This window comes from Plectropomus leopardus, chromosome 1 (assembly GCF_008729295.1).
Source record: "Plectropomus leopardus isolate mb chromosome 1, YSFRI_Pleo_2.0, whole genome shotgun sequence".
In the NCBI taxonomy this organism is placed as follows: domain Eukaryota; kingdom Metazoa; phylum Chordata; class Actinopteri; order Perciformes; family Serranidae; genus Plectropomus; species Plectropomus leopardus.
This window is the reverse complement of record NC_056463.1, coordinates 20,650,934-20,676,155: the sequence shown is the minus strand read 5'-3', so window position 1 is coordinate 20,676,155 and position 25,222 is coordinate 20,650,934. Positions and strand designations below refer to the sequence as shown.

At 39.4% G+C, this 25,222-nt stretch overlaps 2 protein-coding genes across 3 annotated transcripts in view; both read left to right on the top strand.

The window, feature by feature from the left end:
• tcf12 (transcription factor 12) overlaps nt 1-5,782 on the top strand; it is a 102,279-nt gene extending 96,497 nt beyond the window's left edge. Inside the window, exons 17-20 of one of the 2 annotated variants that reach the window (XM_042493816.1) lie at nt 1-56; nt 1,839-2,068; nt 2,612-2,765; nt 4,755-5,782. The exon at nt 1-56 is cut by the window's left edge and continues 107 nt beyond it. In XM_042493816.1, the coding sequence (XP_042349750.1) occupies nt 1-56; nt 1,839-2,068; nt 2,612-2,754 (429 nt within the window). In that variant the 3' untranslated portion in view covers nt 2,755-2,765; nt 4,755-5,782. Of the gene's footprint in view, nt 57-1,823; nt 2,069-2,611; nt 2,766-4,754 lie in introns of both variants that reach the window. The other variant, XM_042493745.1, reaches the window with a different exon arrangement.
• An 8,583-nt stretch (nt 5,783-14,365) lies between these two features.
• cgnl1 (cingulin-like 1) overlaps nt 14,366-25,222 on the top strand; it is a 35,813-nt gene continuing 24,956 nt past the window's right edge. The window contains exons 1-7 of the mRNA XM_042493622.1: nt 14,366-14,506; nt 17,886-19,578; nt 19,789-19,883; nt 21,617-21,722; nt 22,253-22,354; nt 22,864-23,000; nt 24,697-24,835. Coding sequence (XP_042349556.1) covers nt 17,938-19,578; nt 19,789-19,883; nt 21,617-21,722; nt 22,253-22,354; nt 22,864-23,000; nt 24,697-24,835 — 2,220 coding nt within the window. The 5' untranslated portion in view covers nt 14,366-14,506; nt 17,886-17,937. The remainder of the gene's footprint in view (nt 14,507-17,885; nt 19,579-19,788; nt 19,884-21,616; nt 21,723-22,252; nt 22,355-22,863; nt 23,001-24,696; nt 24,836-25,222) is intronic.

Here is a 25,222-nt window from a genome sequence, read left to right as displayed (position 1 = left end):
GATGATGAGAGTGACAGAAGAGATATGAGAACCCCCAGAGCAGGCACACGCACGAGGTGAGAATAAAATACAGACGGACAAAATATGTCTCCACACGTGAAATAATTCCGGGTTGAGATGATGCTTGGTTAGGTGTGAGAAAAATAATTATTTGAACTTAAAATTGTTTACACCAGCCTATATCTTGAGGGTCGATCCTTTTTTGTTTAGCATTTTACTTCGATGTCTTCTAAAGATGTCTTGTTGAGAGATCTTGTGTACAAACTGTGTGTAAAATGCATACAATATTACATGCATAAAATATTCCGGTTTTTGCCCTTATTATAAACAAGACAATATTCCCACTAAGCTGTTTACGAGGCTAATGAAATGAATATTCCACTAATACTCTGGTTTACATGCAGCCGTGCATACTCCAATTAGTGTGCTCAAACATGTCGTTAATCAAGTCAAAATATGGAAATGTGGAACACTTGAGCCGTTTTACTTGTTTTTTGTCAAAATAGTATTTTTTCTCAAAATTTCCTACCACTGACAGACTTCTGTGTCCGTACGGCCATCCACTGTCATTCCTTCAAACACCTTCATCATTGCACATATTCAAAAACCTGTTGATATCCACATTTTTCATAATGTTTAGAAGTACGTGTGTTTCTTCTAAACAGAAATGTTGGCTTTTCTTTTGGGCATGCTTCTTTAACCCTGGTCTTCCAAACTGCTGACTATCTGGTTTCTTTACGATGCATCCATGACAATGCACAGTCAAGAAGCTGTGTGTCAAAAACTGCAGTAAAAACCCCAGCTGAGACACATATTCTGAATGTTCTTTATACTAGTCCAAAGAATGTTCCTAAAACTCAAATAATACGAGCATGTCCAAAGTGTTTAATCGGAAAATGCTTCAGTCGGGAAAAATGCCTAATTCAAAATATCTAAACAGAATATGCTGTTGACATGACTCATATCAAACTCAGAATATTTGGAATGATAGTGAAATATTAGCGTGCATATAAACATAGTCAATTACATTAATCCATGCATATAGTATGTGATATAAATTTGATCTAAATTTCACTACACACATGTAAAAGTTTTCCATCAATATTATAGATTTCTCTCAGAGACATCAGTGCAGAATCACGACAAACATGTTTTCGGTTTAAATGCTAAATTCCCTTTCAGCGCCACTTATAAAAATCTAAATTTTTCCTTTTTACATGGAACACATAAAAAAAGGAAATCTATTAAAGGAAATGTACTAACACTGATAAGTTTAACCTGGACAAGTAGCATCCTCAGTGTTCTTGTTATAAATCTTGCGGTAGTAGCAATAAGTTGGGAAGCAAACAGTTAAAACTGAATTACATATAGCATCAGGTTAAAAAAACAAATTCTTTTTGAGTTATATTGACATGAAAGTATGTCATTCATTTTTGTTCATTAAATTGACACACTGAATGTTGTTTTTTTACAAAGTGTGTAATATTTAATGTAGCTTGCCACTTGGTTTTTCAGCATAATGAGTTCACATTATTTCAAACCATTTGCTAATTATCAGCTGCGCCTGCATGCGACCATGAGGTTGTTTGAATGAAGATCATTTTGTTCGGCTGTGGCATGCTGGTGCGGGTGTAAGGCAGAAAACATGAGCCATGGCAGCATCATAAATGCATTAACATTTAATTTCAGTGTTTAAAGTGTTTATTAGCTGGTGAAAGTGACTATTGTTAATTCACTTTTATAATATTTGCTTTTTCAAACAAAGAGAGAGGAGGATTTGTATTCTTCTTGGTTTCATCATATGTTGTCGAACTGTAAAACAGTTCTTTCTCCCACAGCATCACTGAGGATGAGGACCTGAACCCGGAGCAGAAGGCGGAGCGTGAGCGCGAGAGGAGGATGGCCAACAATGCTCGTGAACGCCTAAGGGTGCGAGACATCAACGAGGCCTTCAAGGAGCTGGGTCGCATGTGCCAGCTGCACCTGAAAAGCGAGAAGCCACAAACTAAACTGCTCATCCTTCATCAGGCTGTTGCCGTCATACTGAACCTGGAGCAGCAAGTCAGAGGTCTGTGTCCAGCTTTATCCAAGCGTTGATAAATAACTGAAATGTCAGTGCTACATTACATCTAATAAATATTGATCCTTTTAAATGCTTCACATAACATTCCTTCAGGCCGTTATTTTAGTGTCACATCCAAAGAGGAGACTTTAAATGTGGACTTGTAAAAAGGAGAGCTGCAGTAAACAGAGCTGCACTCTGATTTATAGAGCGCTATTTCACTGACAGAGCTGCCAAATATGGATACTCAGCCAAACTATTACAACACTAGCCCAACAAACTTCTGGGATGCTGTTCAAGTGTGATAACATACTATACTGATGACCTTCTAGTTTGCTATGGCAGTACATTCATAAATATTTAAGTTTGTCAAATTACATCACAAAAATGCCTCTTAATGCTTCATTCACTCACTGAAATGCTGCAGCCTCGTATACGTTTTTGTACTTATGATGTGTGATTAAAAGGAACAGATCAAAGCTACTTTTGCTGTAGAAATTTTGAAAAAATTGGCAGAAAAGTTTGATTTCTTTCTCTCTGAATCCACAGAGCGGAATTTGAACCCCAAAGCGGCCTGCCTTAAGAGGAGGGAGGAGGAGAAAGTTTCTGGAGGCTCCGGTGATGCCCAACAAGCCCTCACAGGAGTCCATCCAGGCCTGACTGACACATCTAACCCCATGGGCCACCTCTGAGTAGCAGACAGGTATGTTTGCAACTAAGTAATTGAATTTTCTCTATTACATTTAGTATTTTATTTACTTTTTTATTCTGTCTATGAAAAGGTAAAAAAAAAAATCCTAAATTCTGAGATGTTGTATTCAAATTTCTGACCAACAGTCCAAAACCTAAATATATTCTGTTTACAGTGATATAGACCAATAAAAGCACCAAGCATTTGCTTCTGCAGAAGCTGGAATTAAATAATTTGTAGTATTGTTGCATGATAAATAATTTTATATTCCTTATCCATATTACACATGTGCTGGCTTGGCTTGACTTGGCTTGGCATCAGCCCAGCACAACAGGGATTTGCATTTCCATACATCAGGGCTCTGTGCTTGAAGGCGTGTTTTTAACCCATGATGGAGTGTGCTTGTGAACCAATAGAAAGTTTTTCTATTTGCCCCTTACTTACTTGTACATTTGTGCGAGTTTCTTCTTGGCACCGTAGGGACGTCTGCCTGATGCTCATCTATCCAGCTTGCTTGCAGTGCTTTAAGGCAAACATGGAGAGTTGCTGGAGCGCACTGAAACGATGCTGCTCGTTTTTCCTCCAAGTGAGGAAATAAAATATTCACAGTTCACAGAATCCGGTTGAAATTCATTTACATTTTTTTAAGCATGTAAAGATCCAATCATCATATTGACATTTAAAGGTCGTGACACACCAAGCCGATGGTCGGCTGTCCGCCCACGTTGGGCTGATGGTGAGCGTCAGAGGGCCTCGTCGCCACAGTATGTCCGGTACCATTGGCCTTTGACCCTTGTTGGCTTTTTTTCTGCCGATTCAGCATGTTTTCTGCTGATTCAGCCGTGGAGCCGTTCAGCTAAGCACATGAGAAGACCAACAGAATTGTGTTTTTCTGTTTTGTGGTTTTTTTCCATCGGCGCGTGGTAAATATGCTTTGTTCTTTCAGCATTAGATTGTTGTTGTGTTAGATGTTAATGTGCCAACTGGCTAACAAGCATCATGACGGTAGTCTGGTTTCCCGTTTTGAATGATGAATACTGACAACTGCCATCTGCTGGTATGGAGGGGTATTTCCTCTCACGCAGGCGCAGAACTTACCCGCTGGTTGGCAATGGGCGTGGTGTATTCATGTGCAACATTTTGGCTAAGACACAGCGACATGAGGTGACTCAGCTGGGGGCTTTTGTTACTGACACTTCTGATATCAATTTGATGGGTCTGGTCATTAAGGTGTGCTGATTGATTCACAGCGTCAGCTCATGCACTGAGTAACATGCACGAAAACATTCCACCTTAAACGTTGCAGGTAGCTGCCTGTAGCCTGTAAATGGCACAGTGAATTACATTACTTTTTTCTGTTTATATATGTGAATGTTTTTATTGGATTTACTTAACACACAGCATGAAAACATCTAGAAACTCAAGAACATCTACTCCAGTGCTTTGCACACACACCATAAACTTTTTTCTGTTTATGAAATATACATCACTCCTCTCACTGTTTCTTTATTTGTGATGCATTTTGTTCAAACATGTCGCTGTATAAATCGTCACTGAATGTTGACACTTAATAATGATAATCATCTGACATCACTGCATCGTGCTTGGATGTGGTCAGGCATACATGACGTGCCACCAGAGATGGTTCATCTCTGGCAAGTCTTGGCATGACTTGGCATGTCTAAACGGGTGACGGAAAGGTAAATCAAGGTGGCATGGTTTGACTAAGTGCGGCAAAAACATTTAAAAGCACTATTAGTGCATAATTGATTAGTTGCAGATTGATTTATGTCAGTGGATAAAATGGGTTAATTTACCAGTTTCAGCGCTAATCATCTCACTGGAATGAGGAAAACTTTGTATAAATGTGTAAACAATAATAATAACTCTTAAAAATCAACCAATTGTTGCAATCTTGAAGACATTATTAGAAGTTTTGTACCTTGTGTAATTATTGATGAGTGTCTCTGATCAGTGTATTTTCCCCCTTCCTCTCTGCAGATCAAAGTGATCCACATCATTTCTGTCCCGTTTGAGTCGGTGACCTTGCTTCCCAGTGACAGACAGGACTCACAGTTTGTGACACCAATCGGAGGAGACAGACCACTTGAAGCAAAACTACAAGACTAACACAATCCAATCCTAAAAGACTGAAGAAAAGCAAAGCGTCCAGCTCCCTGTGACCACTTTCCATCTGCAAATTTCTCCCCACAAAGAAAAAATCAGCACATATCACTGTCTGCAAGAAGTGTTGTTGCTTCTGAACAATCAGAGACTTCGCAATCTCCTCCAACCGTACGTGGAAATTGCCTTGTGCCTAAACTGAATTGACGAATGCATTGTAACAGCAATTTTTTTTGCCTGTTTCTTTTTTTCTATTTATTATGTTATTGAGCTATAAAGTGTATGTCTAAAGGGAAAGTTTAGTCAATTCAAAGAGAAGTATGCAGCTTTTCAGTTTATCTATAGTTTGTCAGTGTCACCATTAAAACTTCGCCCTGGTAAATCTTTGGCGCGTCCAAGATGAATGGAAAAGATTAATTTATTGGCCAGTTTAGAGTGATATTTATACCCAAAGCGATCATTAGTTGTTAGAAATGAAGACGTAAGCACCCCTTTTAAAAAGAAAAAAGAGATTATATTATTTATATTTATATTTAATTCATTCTGCCACTGACCACATGTGTAACCAAAACTACCTATTATTGTTTCTGTATAGTTTAGATCTGCGTGGAATAATACTGTAAGTCCGACTAGCATCATCGATATTGTCCACAAAGGTGACGGACAAATGGCAAACTCTAGGTTTACTGAAAGCTCAGATGTAGTTTTTTTCCTCAGTAGTGAGCAGAGAAAATACAGAGAGCAAACTATTTGCAAACCTTAGCATTCCCTGCATATTTTTAGTGTCTTAACTGAAGGAAAAGGGGACTTCATTGCCCTTCCCTCTGCCATATAGTGTTACATGTAAGCAGTGACATATTTTTGCAGAATCCTGTCTTTGTTTAACCTCCTGACAGTTACACACTCCTGACATCAGCACAGAGGTGGCTTGTTTTTTTTTTTTGTTTGTTTTTTTTTGTCATTTTCCCGACACCAGCTAATTACCTTGATTACAGACAGTTTAAAGACGACGACGACGACCACACTTTCTCCTGGCCTGATGAACACATCACTTCATTTTCTTTCTGTTAGTATCTTAAGACATTAAATTTCATTTACTCTGAGTACATTTTTAGTTATGCTTATTTGTGTTGAAACAGGTGATTTTCTCTTGGCTTCCAGCATGGTAATGTCCACTTTCAGTCAGCAGAGAGAACTTATAAGTTATTTTTCAATAATGTTTTGATCCAAGCCGTGATGTACTCAATAAGCCAGAGTAGATATGTCATACATTTTGTTGAATATCATAGAACTGTAGCACAATAATGAACAAAAGCAGTTAACAGGATTTTCTTTTATGTTTCGAGACATCGGTCATGGCTTTATTTTGTTTTCCCTATCAGCGTGCATGCTTTACGTTTGTCTTTGGTCTTAAGACTTGCTTTATATTCCATTTATTTCTTTGTATACTGTCTCCTGTCATTATCTACACCTTAAACAAGGCTGCCACATTCAGAATGACTATTCTGTAAAAAAAAAAAAAAAAAGGGACTTAAATTACAGATAAGGATGCCACACCAAGAGTTTACATTCAAGTTTTATGATTTAAAAACTTTTTTTGTGGGGATAAAAAAAAAACCTAAAGCAGTTTTGTGTATTCTCTGACTGAATGTGGCCTTGTTCTTCATTTCAGTATTCATGAGTTTGTATTCATGTTGGCAGACTTTGATTGAGGGTATAATGTGTGTCACTTCCTGCTCTTTTTTTAATTTCCTGTTCTTCCTATGTTTCTTTGCTCCTCTGTTTGCCAAGTTAGACTTTGCTGTAATCCCAGATGCTTTCCCTTGTATAATATATGAGAAAAAAAGGAAAATCAAAAGAAAAAAAAACATTTGGCTTATTTTTCACTGTAGTTAGTCTTTTATACAATAATACTGTAAGAATATTTCTTGAATTCTAAATATTACTCTTTCTAGATTTTTGAAAGCAAAAGTTTTGAGTAAAAAGTTTCTTACTTTATTTTACTATATTAGATAGTAAAACGTACGGTTATTTACAATAGCCTGTCCATTATTACAGTAAATTTAAAAATGGCATTTCAAGAACATAGCTGAATGGTTGCTCGTAGTACTAGTACTTCAAAAGGCTTTGTACGAGCTCCAGATTCCTAAAAGTGCGGCCGCCATCTTATACTTCAGTCTCTCGTTGTTGATTGATAAAAGATTTGTTCTGTGTCAAATGAAAAGGTATTGTCAATGCACATTTTAAAAAAAAAAACAAAAAAAAGGACTGCAGCAACGAGAATTTCAATTTTCTGTCTTTTTCAACAGAAAAACACAATGTATATAACATTTATGTTGCAATAAATGTGCCATCTTTTTTTAAAATCAATTGTATGTGCATTTATTTCTCTCACCCAGCAAACACATTCGTTTCTGTTTCTGCTCCATATTTGCATTGTCTTCTCCCCACAAAGTTTTATTTTTTATGAAAAGGCACAGGAAGGATGATACAGGAAAAGCTCAGACACCTGAGGGTTCATTTAGACTTCCTTTTTGTTTTTGTTTTTAAAGACATTTCTACAGTGGATTTAGGCCAAATGAGTGTTTTATAGTATGTAACTCATTTTTGAACATAATACCAGTGGACCATTGTAGTCTGTATGAAAAGTACTATGAATATATGTTTCTATTTTTAATAAAGTGTGATAGCAGCGTACTGTATTTGTGCTGTGGTCCTACTTTTTTATGCCTCCATGCTGGTGATAGCTGTGCCTGGAGGCATTATATTTTTGGGTTGTCCATTCATACGTCCTCTTACTGTGAATATGATATCTCAAGGAGACCTTGAGGGAATTTCTTTCAATTTGGCACAAACGTCCACATGGACTCGACAATGAACTGATTGGATTTTGGTAGTCAAAGATTAAAGATCAAGATCACTGTGACTTCTTCTGTCCCATTCTTGTGAACACAAAATCTAAAGAACACAATGAAGGTTGACGTCCATTTGGACTCAAGGATGAACATTTCTGGCCATAACTCGAGCTCATATGTTAATTATGACAATAATTAACACAAATAAAGAATAAAAAGATGAGGTGATGACATTTTATGTCCAAAAGGTCACATTCACTGTGACATCATAATGTTCTGCAAAAACAATTTCCTGGCCATGTTTATCTTATGTGCTGTCGGGTTGCAGATATATCCCAAACATCCATGTTTTCACAGACATGGCTTTAAACCATAACAGCAACTTCATCAAGGTATTTCACCATGAGAAAAAGGCGAAGAAAAGCTTGAGACAGGTCCTGTGTGTAAGCCACTCCAGCGAAATGGAAATGCATGAATATTTACCAACAGGGGAAATTAATACTTGAAAGACATATTTTATCTTTTAATACATTAATTTAAATTGAACTTATAGCATTTAAACTAGAGTCCAGCTGTGAAGTTGATGCACTCATTATGAAAAAAAACAAACCTAAATTGTATTTTCTATTTTTCATTTTTGTAGACAGCAGCCCTTAATGTGCTACTTGCTGTGACTGGAGTTAATGAATCCCAAACGTGTGAAAGTTGCGAAAATGCAGCTCTGAACCTGGAGGACTGCTGTGCAGTAAATCTCAGTCCCCCATACATCTGCACAGAATTAGAATCGTGCATGAGAGCGCTCATCACGTCCTGAGAGGTCTGATCCCGGTTTAATTTCTGACAGAGGTGACACTCAGAGGAAAACTGCTGACTGCTGCTCTGCCTGTGGTGAGCTCAGTGATGCAACGTAAATCACGACATATCATTTTTCAATATTTTCCGCAGGGAGGAACAGAACTTGTGAGCGTGTTGATGAGGTGGATGTGCAAGTTTTCTGTAGGAGTGGGACCACCATGTCTGAAGGCTGACTTCCTGTCATGACTGCTGGGCCAGCTGACAGAGAGTCCTTGGCTCACATCCTTGAAGTCCGACCGGAGCCTGCTGCTCCTCCTGCTCCCAACAGTAAGATCATCCGCCTCTCTCATACTCTGAGGATGCATGCTGCATGAAATGTACTTCTTGTCATTTCTCCACTTCAGTGTTTTGCATGAATTATTACATGACATGGACTTTCCTATTTTACCTTGTTTGTATCAAATTACATCAGTCTCCTCAGGAACCCTCCTGAAAATTGTGTCAAAATTATTAGAAAATTACAGGAAATAAAGTGTTATTTTGTTTTCATTTTCCCCTTCATATTACAGCTGCACAGCATGTCGAGGCCACAGTAACATTTTACTAAAAAACAGACAAATTAGTAAAGCAATTTAAATCATGACAACAACAAAAACAGAACCTGCATCTCAGGCTTTCTTTGATGGTTTCATGTAATATTTTTTTTCACTGTGCTTTTGCATTTAGGACAGAATCTATTCAGAGGAGTATCAGTGTGGATTTGTTGTTGCGGGAATCTTTGGTCAGGAGTCACACAGCTTCTCCTCATCGCTACTGTGAACTAAAGATGTGAGTTCAGGTGCAGGTTTTGAACCAACATCAGCACCTCAGAGTTCTGTTTCACTGGAAAGATGTCACTGAAAGAGACACAAAAAGACACATCTCTTTCAGTCCGTATGTAGGTAGGTGGAGGGGACTTCTACCATTGTCTCATAATCTCTCCATGATACAATTAAAGAGTGTTTCAGACAAGCATAATAATGGCACATGGGTAATTATGAAGTTAAGGACTTCAGTTCATTCCTTCTTCTAGCTGTCAGACTTTACAATAAGCACTGCTCCCAGCAGTCCACATAAACAAAAACTGACAATCTTCACTCATCACTCAGGTGCAATATTAGTATATACTTAAAGTGTGAAAAATCTCTGCTTATTATGTGCAATAATATGAATCCAGCCATTCAGGCTTTTTACTATATTTATTTTTTCCCCACTGTCATTATATCGCTTTGTGTTTCCTACTGATGTCTCTTGTTTCCCATAATCCCCTTTGCTGCTGCAAAGATGCAAATTTCCCCACTGTGGGACTGATAAAGTATTATCTTCTCTTATCTTATCTTCTCTTATCTTAAATGGCCTTGAGATAAGTGCCATTGCTGAACCCATTTCTGATATTTTTCAGTCTTTCAAAAGAAAGACGGAGGTTTAAAAGATGGTTAATGGGGTAGGAGGAACCTTTAAGAATCTCAAGATAATTTTTCCTAGACAGAGTAACTCCAAGATGATTTTTTTAAGCAGTATGGACTACTTAATTTGTTTCTTGTCTTTTATGAGGTGTTGCACACATACGCCGACAGTGAGGATCCCCTCAATACCAGCATAATAAAATTGCATCAGACCTTCCCGTGAAATGTCAAACTTTTTCAGTTATCCTAAAAAGAAAAAAAAATGTGCTGAAAAGAAGAAAAAAGAAGAGGAAATAATTTGTAGCTCTTGTAGTTCTTCACCTGTTGAATTTCCTGATCTTTGATGGAGATCAATGAACACTCCTATCACGCGCTGTGCTGTTTGCTGCACACCAGTTCAGCAGGGATGAAACCTAACTGCCTTTTTGTTAGAAATCAGACCTATTAATTCGATATCATCGACAAACTTAACTTAACAGACTGTGAGTGGGAAATACAGTCATTTCTGCACTGCTTTGTCTTCAGTGGTGGCCTTCTGGCCTGTCACGTTGGAACAGAACCAGTTAAATTCACATAAACTTTTCCAACATTTGTTCTGTTATAAATCAACCGAAAAGACTGAATTAAAATAAGCTGAAGTTATGCTTCTATGACATCTCTCGTGCATGTCAGTTGGGTTGATTTGCCACTGGAGAGTCTGCAGTTGCCTGCAATAATCGGGATAAGACTGAGCAGTGCACTGAGCATGCCCAGAGGTCCCAGCTGTGGCACCTCAGCGGAGAACAGGGCTCTCATTGTGTGCTGCTGTAACCGAGCACAGTGGCACAGAGCTCAGATTAAAGACTGTGGTGCTGCGCTGTCTCTCTCTCACAAATATAAACAGTGGGCCACTACAAAGAAACAGGGGCAGCTGGGCCTCCAGTTTAATGTAGTTTATGCTGGTTCATGAAAAGAACTTTGAGTTGATAATTTAATATTTTCTGTCGCTCTCAGTGCTGGAAAGTAAATGAGTACTGTGCATTGACTAGAGTATTGCACAGTATAATTTGAAGTATATGTACCTTACTTGAGTATTTTTATGTTATACTAATTTATACTTCTATTGTGCTACATTTCAGAGGGACATTTTGTACTTTTTACTGCACTAAATTTATTTAATAATTAAATTCACTGTCTACTTTGACAGTTGAAAATTTTAATACAGAACATATGATCAGCTTACTGTGTCGAATACAGTGCATCATCCCTGAAAAGAGCTGTGTATGAGCATGATGACTACTTTTACTTTTAACTCTTACTTTTATGATAAGATTTTGAGTAATGACAAGTGATCTTAATAAGGCAACATATCTTCATCCTAAATGGTTCAATAACATCTAATGTATTAGTGCCTCATGAATAACATTACCTACTTAACTTTAAGTTACGTACTTAATGTAAACTTACGTAGGTTAGGTTAAGAAAAAGAAGCATAGTGATGACGTACCATAAAAAAAAACCTCAAAGTTCACACAGGACCAAAAACTGGTCTCTTGAGGGAAAGTCCTGTGTCAGAAAGATCTATCACATGGGATTTATGTGAATTGTAGATATTACTTCTCATAGGTAAACATATGAACAGTGCATGACATGAGAACAGCCCAAACAAAGTATATATCATTGTATTGTTACTTTTTTTACTTAAAGCAAAGAAATTTGACCACTTTTCATCAGACATTGTATTTGAACATGGACTGTCATTGTATTAAATACTAATTGTGGATTTAAAAGTACTTGTATTGAATAATAATGTAAAGTAACATATACCAAGTGATCAGAAAAATCAACATTTTTTTAAAGGGCTGGGTTGGTATTGTGGTCTCAGTATAAGTAACGATGCAAGAACTTGCAAGAAAAAGGTAACAGAAGTATTGAAATTAAATATTGGCAGGTGTTTCCAATATTTTGCCCATCGTGTTTATATATATATGGAAGAGCAAAAATATCAAAAACCTCTTTCATATCATTCCAATGCAAAACCACAAAATACAGCCTCCAAAATTATTACAGAGTTAAAACAACACCCAACAACACACTGTCAACAATAATCAAAAGTTTTACTATGCATGACGTTATAGGAATGATGGATTTAATGCATATCAAGCAGGTGTTAATGTCTTTTTGGTCACTCATTTCATAGCATGATCTGTTTTCTTTTTGTTATATTTTTTGTAACAGAAAAACAAGATGCTGGCAGAAATAAGTGTGGTTATTATATTATTAATATTTTTATTGGTATATTTCATGAAACAGTTTATATCCAGAATAGTGGTGTGGTCTGTTGAAGATGCTGTGAAAACACAATATCATCAGATATTTTGGTTATTGATCTATGAAGATATTCAGTATACAGTTTATACATCTCTCAGTGCACCCAGTAAAGCTGACTGTAATCCTTCTCCTGCAACTCCCTACTTTAAATCATCCTATTTATCACTGCTCAGTGTTATTTGCTTAGTCCTGCACTTCCTCTTGAAGCACGCACGCACACACACACACACACACACACACACACACACACACACCACAGTTATTTCTGCAATAACACTCACTAGTACACCCACAACATTTTTCAGCATTTCTTCATCCCACTCATCCTAATGCCTCCCCCATGTAATGTTTTTACGTCGTGTTGCTTCACTCCCACCATCCCTGTGCTTCACACTATGCTCACTGCTGCTGTAGTGATGCGTTCACAGCGCCGTCTGTGTGAGTTCATGCTTGCATGCAACAGTACCACCACCACCACCACCAGCAGCACAGGTCCTCATTAACCAACCGCAGTCAGGTCAGCATATATCCACTAGATGACGCTCTCGGTTTTTAAAGACATGCAGCTGTAAATTGCATTTATGCAGAGTGCAAATAATTAAACTGACATCGAGTCTGAGGGGAGTACATACCTGTATAATTCTCCCAATTCACGAATCAGTTTGTATGCCAAACTTATATCCACTTATGAACCCGAGGCGTGTAACTTCATGATTATAATTATGCGCGCAACAATTACAGGAAGGGGTTCGCAATGAAAATCTTGGATCTTAGGCTCTCTCCAACAATGCCCATTGAATATGCAATAAATAATTAAATAATATGCATTGTATTAAATTTATTTAAACAAATTAATTCTATACGTTCTATATTTTATATTCCTCTGGGCACCTCGGTTTGTATGATTTTAGGATTATACTGTTTACATATTGCATTGCCCACTTTATTTATGTTTTTAATTACTAATTTTCTAACCCAGTGTTTTAGTCATTATGATGTTGTTATTAATGATCACCTGAGTAGTTAGTTTCCTTCTTGTCATGTATTGCATGTCTGGAGTGACTCTAAAGAATCCTACTTTCCTTCCTAAAATGAAAACATGCAAGAGCAAAATGAGAAAAACGAGAAACATGGTTGTGAAATATTTCAGCAAGGTGGGTTTGGCTTATTTGCATAGTATTTCTCCAAAAGAAGGCTATTATGTCTTCTGGGTCCACCCATGTACTTGTTTCCCCTCACACAGCAAAACAGTGATTCATACCTCAAAATGTATGAGCTATTTCATATTGTGATGGTAATTTTATGTCTTCTTAGCATTGCTACAGCTCCTCCAAACAGAAGCACAGGTAGGCCTACTTTTATAACCTTCTCTGCCACTTTGAAATCTCGTTTTCATTTCATTTTCTTAATTTATTTCGAATATGAAAAAGAAAATAGAGAAATTATTATACAAACAATCATACAGACAAAAAAGTAATATTTTCAGACAATGAAAACATCAACCAAAAGAAATGGTCAAACACATAGTGACTTGGTTTACACAGGCCCTATTTCAAAATGACTGAGAAGAAGTACAAATTTATTTAATCCCACCCCTCCTCAGATTTTTAGTTAAACACTTTCTAGTTAATTTAACCTATAGGCCTACTGTAATTAATAAACATAGCCTAGGCCCACATACCCAAACTCAAATCTCAAATTTTACCTAATTATTTACAGAAAGAAAAGTTGGAGAAAGTGTACTAAAAAATTAGGGAAATAAAATAAGTAAACACCTAGTTTTGTATTTATTTATTTATTTATTTTTAAGATTACCTGATCTACATGACAGACTAATAACAAGTCTCACCTATAACTTGTGGTTTCGGAGCCACTCGTGACCCTGCTAAGCTGAACCGAGCCGATCCAAACCGAGCCAGACCCGGGGTGAATCGTGTCGGGTCTGTTTTGGGAGGGGTCGCGCTGTGAGATCTGATCCTGGACCAGCCGGCTGCTTTTTGGGTAGGTGGGCGGGTTTGAGCGCCTGTTTCGGGAGGCGGGGCGGCCCGGACGGTCGGACGTCCTTCTGAAACTCTCCTGCCTCTCTCCCTCAAAACAACACAGAACTAAATAAGTTTGCAAGCAGCGGCGGAGACACTCTGCTCAACACGTTCATCTTTTCAGAAACTGTGTTGAAACAAACGTCTGTGACCTGCGGTAACCGGAGGAGAGAGACACGACGCCGGTGAGTAACTAGCTAACACTCAGTGTACATGTCTGCTGTGAGAGCGTTAACAGCCGTTTAACTCTACAGCAAGCTAACAGCTCAACATTTAACACCAAGAGGCGACGATTAGCCTGCTTTAAACTCCATTTAATCAAGTTTCTAGCAAGAAAAAGAAGTTTTACAGTAGATTTGAGACTGCTGATGTGATTTATGCCACCTGTTGCACTGAGCAGCGATGTAAATGTCTAGAAACTGCGTCAACTCAAACTGCCGCCGTTTCAGTCACCAAGCAGTTTACGGATTTTCCTTTAAATCTCCGTTTGTCATTTACACATTGGTGGTGTTTTACTTGTGTTTACGGTCGCTCACGTTGCTTTTACCTGACGCCCCAGATTAGTGAACTCCCATTCATGTTGCGTAACTTCATATTTTCCCACAGTGTAAATCCTCGCTGCATAGAGTCACTTAATTCACCTTTTTGCATTTATTCTCTCAAGGTCGGTCTTAAGTGTTTTCTACGGTCATGTGAGTCAGTGCAGCTGTAGTGTAGACACAGTGTCTGGACTCTCTGTGTGACACAGAAAACTAATCAGTTCACATGAGGAGATAAAAATCTGCTTTGTTAAGTCTTTGCAGAGTCTCCCCTCTGCACAGATCAAAGCCGGGGCCTTGACATCCAACCTGAGCTCAGTGCTGACCTCACAGGGGTCAGTGAAGGCAGCACTGCCTCTGAAGGACAGCTCAGCGAGGGTTTCCTCCTTTTGCAGAGGGAAATACAATGAGAGGAAGACAGTTGCACACTTGTTGGTGCTTACGTGTGATAGTAAGGATGAAAGAAACTATTGTGTGTCGTCTTTAGCTGTAATCTGTCCTCAACAGGACTCTTCCTCCTGGACAGGACACTTTATCTTGGCCCCCTTTTTCCCTCCAGTGCAGACTAAAGAGAGTGAAGCTGAGAAATTCTGACTAATTGATGCACCAAGATCAACCAATAACCACTGACTTGTGAAAATCAAGCCGAGGGGAATTATTTTCATATGGTGGTAGGAGTGGCTGACAAGTACAGAATTTATTTTCTTGCAGTGTGTTATGACAGAGACAAGCTGCTTCACCTAAAACAAAGACAGCCTTTGCTTAACATCATATATGATTGGGTAAATACACTTAATAAAATGTTACTCCCAGGGGGAAACCAACATAGCTGCTGTCATGCAGCAAATTCTCTATATTTAACAAGATGTGTCAGGTGATACCACTTCTGGCTAAACAAGTCCTGTAAAAACACTGAATACAGGGGGGTGTAACTATACATTGATCTGGTGTGATAAGTTGATTAAACAATCAACAATCCAAATTATTGATATAGAGTGAAAACATCGATACATGTCCTCATTCTTCTGATAAACAGTGTTGAGATTTCCATATCCTCTCTAAGTTTGCACTATTTCTATGCTAGTGTACAACTGTGTGCCAAGTAGGCGGAGTCTGCACACCATTGACTGGTATTGTAGCTGGCAGATATGCTGGATTCACCGCTAAATTTGAGCAACATAAACGTTGCCACGATAACATGTCCAATACAAACACAAGCAAATAAAGGGAGATTGATTAAACGGCCAACTGTTGAATATCGTTCAGGCTTAAATAAAATCATACTGTGAACATTTCTGGCCATGTAGGCAATTATTTGTCAACTAGTAAATCGACTGTGGCTTTTGGCCTATATGCTAACATTGTTGTTTGTTTGTTTTGTCACCTGACAGTTACGTGTTTGACAGATTTCATACCATCTAAAAGCTTTCCCGGCCCTCGTGCACCGGTACGCTGAAATGGAGTGCCTCTACTGTCACAATTTCCGGCAGAGCGTACCTCCTTCCTAAACATCCAAACAATGTTAGAGGTTTAGTGCCAGGCAGACAATGGCGAGCAGTCAAAAAAAAGGCTAAGGACATTCACTGATATCTTCATATTGATCACAGGCCAATGAATTGAATCAAATCAAAATCGTATCGTGGCACACATTGTAATGTTGGCAAATATTTTATCATTGTCCAAATAATCAATATCATATGGTATTGTGATTAATATTGTAATTCTGCTTAACGCTTCAATCAGATAGCATGTAAGTGTGATATATTTTTTTGGGGGGAAATCAAAGTAGAAACTGTTATAGTTAAAATAATCAGACAGGGGTGTCTGTTTTTGACCCATCCAAGATATCAATTTTGTGACAAACTTCATTGATAAAAACAATAAAACAAAACATCTGTTATTGCAACTTTGCCCTCAAAGTCCTAATGCAACCAGATAGCATCATCTCTCCAAACCCTAAATGGTACTATTTTTGTTCTAAATATGCTATCAATTGACTGTCAATCTGTCTTTACCTATTTCAGGGTCATGTGATATATCCTGCTTTTGCCTTTGTTTTCAGTCCTTATCAGTGTCCTTCTTCCAGGCCCATCTTGGTCCGTCTTTGTATTGTAACATCAGGTAGAATGAGACGCTATCAGCAAGGCAAACAGGAACCTGCTAAAAGCCCATTGTCCAGTGAATACACATGGTGGCTGCTGATGGCTTTGTCTTTACTGGCTTCCCAGGCATAAATGTGTCTGAACAACACTCAGCAGCTTACATTAACATTTGTACACAGTTTGATATTTATTGCCAGCTATGTTCTCATGATAATGCTGCAAATCTGTCAGCCTGACACGGTTATTATAAATGTGACAAAAGCGTGCAGGATAAGATTTTGTTGCTCTCTTTTGATGGCATCCCCCATGAGCATGGGCTGCAAAGTACAATGTCATTTTACAATGATCATTTACAATGTGTATATACACACACACACACGCACGCTTCATACACACACTGCATACACACACTGTAAAGTTGTGTAGAGATGACAGAGCTCTCACATTTCTCTCAGCTCTGGCTGACTCACATTGAAGTGTTATCTCTCTGTCCATGCTTTTCTCCTTACCTGTTTAACTTATTCTTTGGCATGCACCGCAAACAGTCATTTTTTGATACCATATGCGGTAGTCACAGGCTTTTTTTAACTGTACCTGGTCATTTTTCCAAAGAATGTGGCTGATGTTGACTCATACTTTCAGTTTGGGTTTTAAGATGCAACACAGGGAGCTTATTGTCTCATTCCTCATTTGGTCAGAGCACATTAGCAGAGCAGTTTGACAGAAAAGATCTCCGTGGAGAGAAACCGATCATTAAGAAGGCAAAACAGGAAAAGCAAATGGAAGCGGGCAACATAATTAAATGCAGCCAGGCTTTAATGTTTCATTAGTGGCTGAGTGTTGAACTGGGAAACATTTGTTAATATTACTGAATTACGTAGCGTCTCATCTCTGGCTAATAAAGTCTGAATCTTTGCTTGCAGAGGTGGGCCACCTGATCCAGGGAGAGGGATTTATTTTCCTTCTGCATTCCTGATGGAGTCGTACAGAGTGACTGGCATTCCTAACAGCGGACCACAGCGGGGCCACACTCAGCCGTCCCGCTCCTCCAGGCCCCACAGTAATGGAGCTGGCACATACGGTCTCAGCATCCGTGTCCAGGGTATAGATGGACACCCCTATGTAGTTCTCAACAATCAGGACAGAGGTCCTCAATCTTTTTTTGACCCTGACAGTAATGGGTACATCGACACAGAGGGCTCTTTTATTGAGAACTACCAGGAGTATGATTTCAGGGTAGGAAAGGAGGCTGGATCCATCAGCCCCTTCATGGAGTACAGGTCTCAGAAGATGAGTTACACTGGCCCTCAAAATGGCATCACAGATTCACAAGGAAAGAAACCATCCACCCTTCTGAACTTTCAGAAGCACCCTGAGATACTGCAGCCGTATGATCCAGAGAACAACTCCCTGAACATCGACGGCTTCCACAGCCTTCCTTCGAGACCTCTGGCTGAGACTGGAAACCAGAGTTCCTCCTCCAGATCTTCTGCACCTGAACCGTCCAGCGCCAGGTCATCAAGCTTAGACAGGACAAAAACTCCAGTACAGCAAGAGAAACGGCAACTTCCATCCCAGAGCCTGAGTGAAACGGCACCTCCTAGGCCTAAGACACAATCCCAGTCTTCACCTCCAGCCCAGGTCGCTCAGCCTCAGTCCAGGCCGCACTCACAGCTGGCTCAGCCGCAATCCAAACCACGTCTCGGCAACCTGAATCCACCTCAGTCCAAGCCAGGCTCTAAAACTCAGCAGACACCAGTGGCTCCAGCTCAGCCACAGCCCTCCACGCTGTCGAGTCCCACCAGTGAGCAGAGGAAGTCGTCATGCAGATCCCCCACCTCAACCAACTCAAGTCTTGAACGCACCCGCCATGAGCCTGATGTGCTTCCTCTACGCAGGACCGACTCCAGTGGTCCAGTTCTTCAGTCCTCGTCCCGTTCCCGCCACTCCTCCTCATCTTCCACCTCCAAGACTCCGTATGAGGAGCAGTTGGATGCCCTGTACTCAGATTCCATCAACCGCCACGAGAACCGCCGCTACATCCCTTTCCACCCAGGTTCAGGCAGAGACATCGACACAGGCTCCATTCCTGGTGTCGACGAGCTCATTGAGAAGTTTGATGGCAAAGATGGCAGCCACCAGCGCAGGGGCAGGGCGGGGCGCAGAAACAGGATCAATCTAGAGGACAGGAAGCGTTCGCGTAGCGTGGATAGCGCATTCGGCCTGCGAGATGGCTCTAGTGACTTGGATGGGTTTAGCCGCCAGCGAGGCACATCAATGGAACATGTGCTGCGGCCCTCACAGCTACGGCTGCAGAAAACAACCGGCAGTCAGGACTCTTGGCTCATGGTTGTAGATGGTAAGAGCGATTCCAGGGCTTCATCTCGTGTTGCCAGCGCACCCGGCTCCCCGCAGAGCACCATCTCAAAAGGCGCCGGCGCCATTCAAGGTTACAAAAAGCCACAGACTCGCACCTCCTCACTGCCATTCAAGAGTAAAGAGAGCGAGGACAGTGCATCTTCAGCTGGAAAGGTTTCGACATCATCGCTGTCAACATCGCTATCAAAGCCGTCGTCCACTGCAGACAAAAAATCCAGTGCAGAGGCAGGCGTTCAGGTAAAACGACGTTGATGCTGAAGCGGTTTGACTGGGTCTTGCACTTGAAATGTCTTTGTTTTAACTTGAGCCTTATTTTACCTAGAACACAGGCATATTGTCAAACAGTCTTTTCAGAATGAGGATCTGTGAGAGAAGAATACTTTTTTTTTTGCTTTAAGATCCCTCTTATTTCACTAAGATCTCCCTTTCATTTCCTGTCATTTCTAGATGACACCTGATCTTCTGAAAGGTCAACAGGAGCTTTCACAACAAACACATGAAGAGACAGCAAAACAAATTTTGTTCAATTACCTTAAAGATGGGTGAGTGACTTTTCTGATTTCATCAGTGTGCTTTTTAGCTTTATTTGCTGACATTAATAAAAAATTGGGAACAGATGTTGTGAAAAAGTTCTTACTCCTTGAATGTTATTTGAATCATGACTTGAGCGTATTGTTCACTCTAAAACCCAAATCCCACATGTTGCCCCATAAGGCAATGTATCATGAAGGAAGAGGCTGTTCTGTGGTTTTTATCGGAGTTGGACTGTTTGTGATAAAAGTTAAGGAATGTGCTCTTCTTACCCTCCCTTCCAGGCTGCGAGGGATCCAGCTGTTTGTTTTTTTGCTGAATTCCACTTTCTTTCTCTGCTTTCTCTTTGGTGCAACGTGAAAACGTTCTGTTTGCTTCTGTAATCAGACACTTGTTGCTCATCAAGGAAAGGCATGTTGGGTTAAGAGGTTAAATGCAGTTCAGGTTGTAAAAGAGCCAAATATGCTTATGCAGTCTTTATAGTCCTTTAATTTAAGATAGTGAGTCACTGTCAAGAATTGTTTTAGGGAAATGTTTGAAGTGAAACACAGATGCCAGTTAAAGCAGGTGCATTAGTTGTGCATGTCTTTGCAGTCAGAAATACTTTGCTTGTTTCTACAGTTTTTACATGTGCTACAGGCTTGTGATAATGTAGAAAGAGAGCAGGAAACTGCTTGGGTGTGTCGGGCCACAGGTCAGGAGTCACAGGACAAAGGAAAGGAAACACAGATGGAAGTGCTGGGGCTGAAACTGAGCTACATTCCCAAGGCCTCAGAAGACAAACATTCACCAACAGGGGTTATAAAGGTTTAATGAAAATCATCTGTATGAGGAGAGGAGAGGTTTGGGGGGTCTTGCCATCTGTGTCAGTCATCTGATTTATTGAATTAATATATCCCTGCTGTCACAAGAAAGTGGTGTAACTCCAGTTTTGTGGGTTCTGATGTTTTCAGTTTAACTGAAGGATTAATTGTTCTGTTGTGAATCAAGAAATCCTCCCTTTTTGGGCTTTCAAACGTCTGGCAATGCACTCAGAAAGGCTCACTGAGAAGCTGCTCTCAGTAGCTATGGAGAAGTTCATATTTAGATTTAGGAAGGTTTATACTAATCAGAACAATACTGCAAAAAGTTGCCACTTTTTTAAAAAATCTTTTTTATGTAGGACATAAACAATGTTACCATCAGAGAGAATGGGCTTGAGGTAGAAAATATGTGGGCGTGGCTGGTTTTGTGATTAATCCAGGCTTTTTGAAAATTCTGGTTTTGTTTCAATAACTCCAGAGTGTTAACAATACTACTGCTTGACTGTAAATGAGTAACTACATATTATCCGAATGCTTTCAAAAGCATCAGAAGTTGTGATATTTCTTGACCCCTGTATGGTTGCTGCAGATTTTTTTTTTTGCTCTAGTTTCTACAAATTTACCAGGTGATAAAATGAGACTCTGCAGCAATTACATTTTACAACCCATATGTTTGATTTTTCCGCTCATAGTTTATTGGATGGGTGTAATGAAGCTGTTTGTGCTGTGAGGTGACACATCAAAGCAGCATGATCCTCCCTGACCCTTTCTGAGCTGGGAATGACTTACTCGGTTCCCAGAACAGTCTGGAATTCATTCCTGATCCCCCAAACACTGAGAAAAGTTGTTTTTTACCGTTTAATAATCACTGTATGTTAACATACTCTGTGTATGTGTGTGTGTGTGTGTGTGTGTGTGTGTGTGTGTGTGTGTGTCCTCAGAAGCAACGATAATGATGAAACAACGAAGCGAAAGGTCAACCTTGTCTTTGAGAAGATACAGACGTTGAAGTCTCGGGCCACGGCAAGCGCACAAGGCGACAACAAAGTGAGACATTGTGTCATCATTGTAACTACTTGCAGTTTAAAGACCCATAAAGGTTTCATCTGCAATCCTTACATATTCTTCAAATAGAAATCATATATATGGGGTTGTAAATGTGCAATTTTTAACTTTATGCTTTTATACTGCTATCTAGCAGTAAATGGGTAAAAGATTTATATTTGGGGTTCATCTTGCCCAAAGTGATGCCCAACTTTTTAATAGGTTCATACATGCAATAAAGTTATTTGTGCTCCTAATTTTGTGAGACATATTGATGTTGTGTCCACTGTCTACCACTGAAAAAAAATTGTCATCTTAAAACAATGTTATGGGACCCTTTAAAAACAGTGTGCAGATTATGTCCCTGAGGCTTTAGCACTTAGGCTGTTTACTTTGCATAGTATATTGCATGTTGGTGATTAAATATTTATCCTTAACCAAATGTGCTATTGCCAGAGTTCATATATTTTGTTTGATTAATAATGGATCAATAGAAAATAATAGACTTGAAAATATCTGTGTTCTTCCATCAGTCCCTGGACTTTGCTGCACAGACCAAAGCCCTACAGGAGCAAAATGAAGAACTGGGGAAAGAAATGAACGAATTGAAGAGACAACTTGAGGAACAAACAAAGGTAACAGTTGCAGCTGTGCCTCTGACACCAGCCTGTTTATGTTGGCACGACAGTTCATTGCTAAACTTTTTGTTTGACAATATCCTTTAGCTTAACACAAAGGCACATTACATGGCTAGAATAAAAGAATAGATATACGACTCTCTCTTGAAAATATGTTATTCTGGTAATTAAGTAGGAATAAAAAAAACACTTTTAAATAATTGAAACTGGGTACAGCTGTCTGGAAGGTATTTACTTTGAGGTTAAACAGATTTCACTTCAATTTTTACAGCATGCCTAGCTTTTGTGCTGCTTTTACAATAAATTTGGAGCCCTTTACACAACAGTTTAAACCATTTAACTAAAAAACAACACTGAAACTGACTAATTTTTAATGTTTTTATCAAACAATGAGTTGTCACGATAAAATGTCAAAAACTTGGTGCAAGAGCTGTGAAATAATATGTGTGTATGTCTACGTTGAAACTAAAATTGTCAACATTAATATTTGTGTGTTTCACCAATAGAAGAATCAGGCTGACAAAAGGGCAGTTGCAAGTTTGAAGGAGCTGCAGCAGGAGCTGGAGCGGAGTGAGGAGGAGTGCAAACGCTTGAAGGAAAAACTAGCCAAAACAGAGGGCGAGCTCCAGACCACAGTGGAAGAGTAAGTGACAAAGACACGTCAATAATGATCAGCTTAGATTAATCAACCAGTGTAGCTTTGTTTTGTTGGCTGTCTGAATTTTCATCACTAGCAATTTTTAAACTCTGTTAACCATGTTTAGAAGTTGGGGCTTCACAGTGAAATTGCAATTTGACCCAGTGCAATATCCAAATCACAGAGCTCCAGTTTTTTTATGATGGTAAAATGTGTCACAAAATACTATTATAAATGAAGTAATGTGGTGCTACAGAGATGTCCCTGCCTGCAAATCACATTACAGATGTAAGGGAACATGCTTTTTTGGTACAGATCCCAGCAAAAATATCATCGTCATCTTTCATATTTTTTACAGTAATAATTAAATGCAAAAATGACCATCCCTACCAAAATCACAATTGCAATATCTGTCAGAAATGATTGCAATATGATTTTTTTATTTATTGTGCAGAAGTGTGTGGTTTTGAGGCAAAATACCCACAACCAGCTCCCTTTGCTGGTATCTCCATCTTAGTTGCATTCTCAAGTAAACACAACTGTCAGGGTTTGTGGTGGGAAGCAGGTGAGGGACTCTGATCTTGTCGCTCCACTGATGATCCCTACCGATTTGTCCTGCAAAGAGGGAGGTGGGAAGAGGGAGGAATAGCATCAACATCCTGCACTTTTCATGCTCATGGTGAAGCTCCCTGTGGGCAGGTGAACTAAGGACGGGCTGTATCAGAAGAACTCTGCGGCTGTTATCACATTCCCCACATCATAAAATAATAAAAACTGATAGGAATTAGCTTGATGTGTTGTTCATCAGCTGTTGCTCTGCGCTGAGCCTTTTCCATGTCAGCTGGAAGCAGTGTAGGATGTCTGTTGTTGAAACCACTCAGACTGTTGATAGTTACTGAAGTGGTTACCAAGTCGCTTCCTACGTCTTATTATACAGCTCTTTGTGTGTCCTCTGGTTTGTTAGGTTTATCTTTCACCTTCCATATTAATGTTTACTTGGTCACTGATTTACTATTCATTCTGACAGCAATAACCGTCCAGCTCTTTTTCTGTCCCATGACATATTATACATATCATATGTTATTTGACTGTTGATGTCCAGAGAGTTGGGACTATCCATAACTTGCTGGTTTCATTTGAGGTTCTTAATGTTTCAGATGGGAATAGTGGGAAAATTGCCTGTTTAAACTTAAGGTTTACAAAAAATTTCTGTGATACTTTGTGTGGATTTCCCTGCTACTTAACACGTCATTCTTTTATTTCTTCCACTTTCTTGTTTGGGTTTTATCGTCAGTTTATTATTGTCATTTAGAGTTTTAGTTAAAGTCTTGTTTCTCCGTTGATTATCGACCATAGTTTTAGCGTTTCTGTGTTTCTTTCTTAGGACAAACATCATTTGGTCTTTTTTGACAGCAGGAATAGATTGTCTGCCTCAGTCTACATTACAATGTGGTGATTTGTTTGAGGTGTCTCACATCACTCATCACCCTCCCCCTCTGTGTTGTCATGTGGAGGCAGTTTAAATATTATCTGATATTGGTTTTAACCCCTGTGCTCTGTGGGCCTCACATGAAGACCCAGCACAGGTGCAGCCATGTGTATGTGTGAATTAAGGTGCAGGTGTGCAGGTGTGTATGTGCAGTTACACAGAAAGTATGTAGAGTGCCTGTAATGTGTTGTGACATGTCATGTGGTCTGTCAGGCTGTTCCAGGTGAAGATGGAGAGGGAGCAATACCAGACAGAGATCAGAGATCTGCAGGACCAGCTGTCAGAGATGCACGATGAGCTCGACTCAGCCAAGAAGGCAGCCACAGATGGAGAGAAAGACATCATTATGGCGGTAATGCAGTGTTCACTGTATTAGATAACAAGACAGTTGTTTTTTGTTTTTTTTGCTCCAAGCTTGTAGAACATGTGGCTGATGGCAACTATCTCACAAAAATTATCATAAAAGATGAAGCTGTCTAATCTGCTAACCATGTGGTAAAATGTAGCTTTGGACTGAGTTAACATTAATGGGATATTTCGAAGTGGGTTTGTATGAGGTGCTTATCCAAAGTCAGTGTATTACATACAGTAGATGTCAGTCGGTACGCCACCAGTAAGGAGAAGCAGGCTGCAGTCTGACACATACTCTAGGCAATTTACTGCCATTGACGGGGGTCAGCAACAAAATATATTTTAGCCACCTAAAAAAGTCCCACCTAAAAAAATCAATATCATTTTA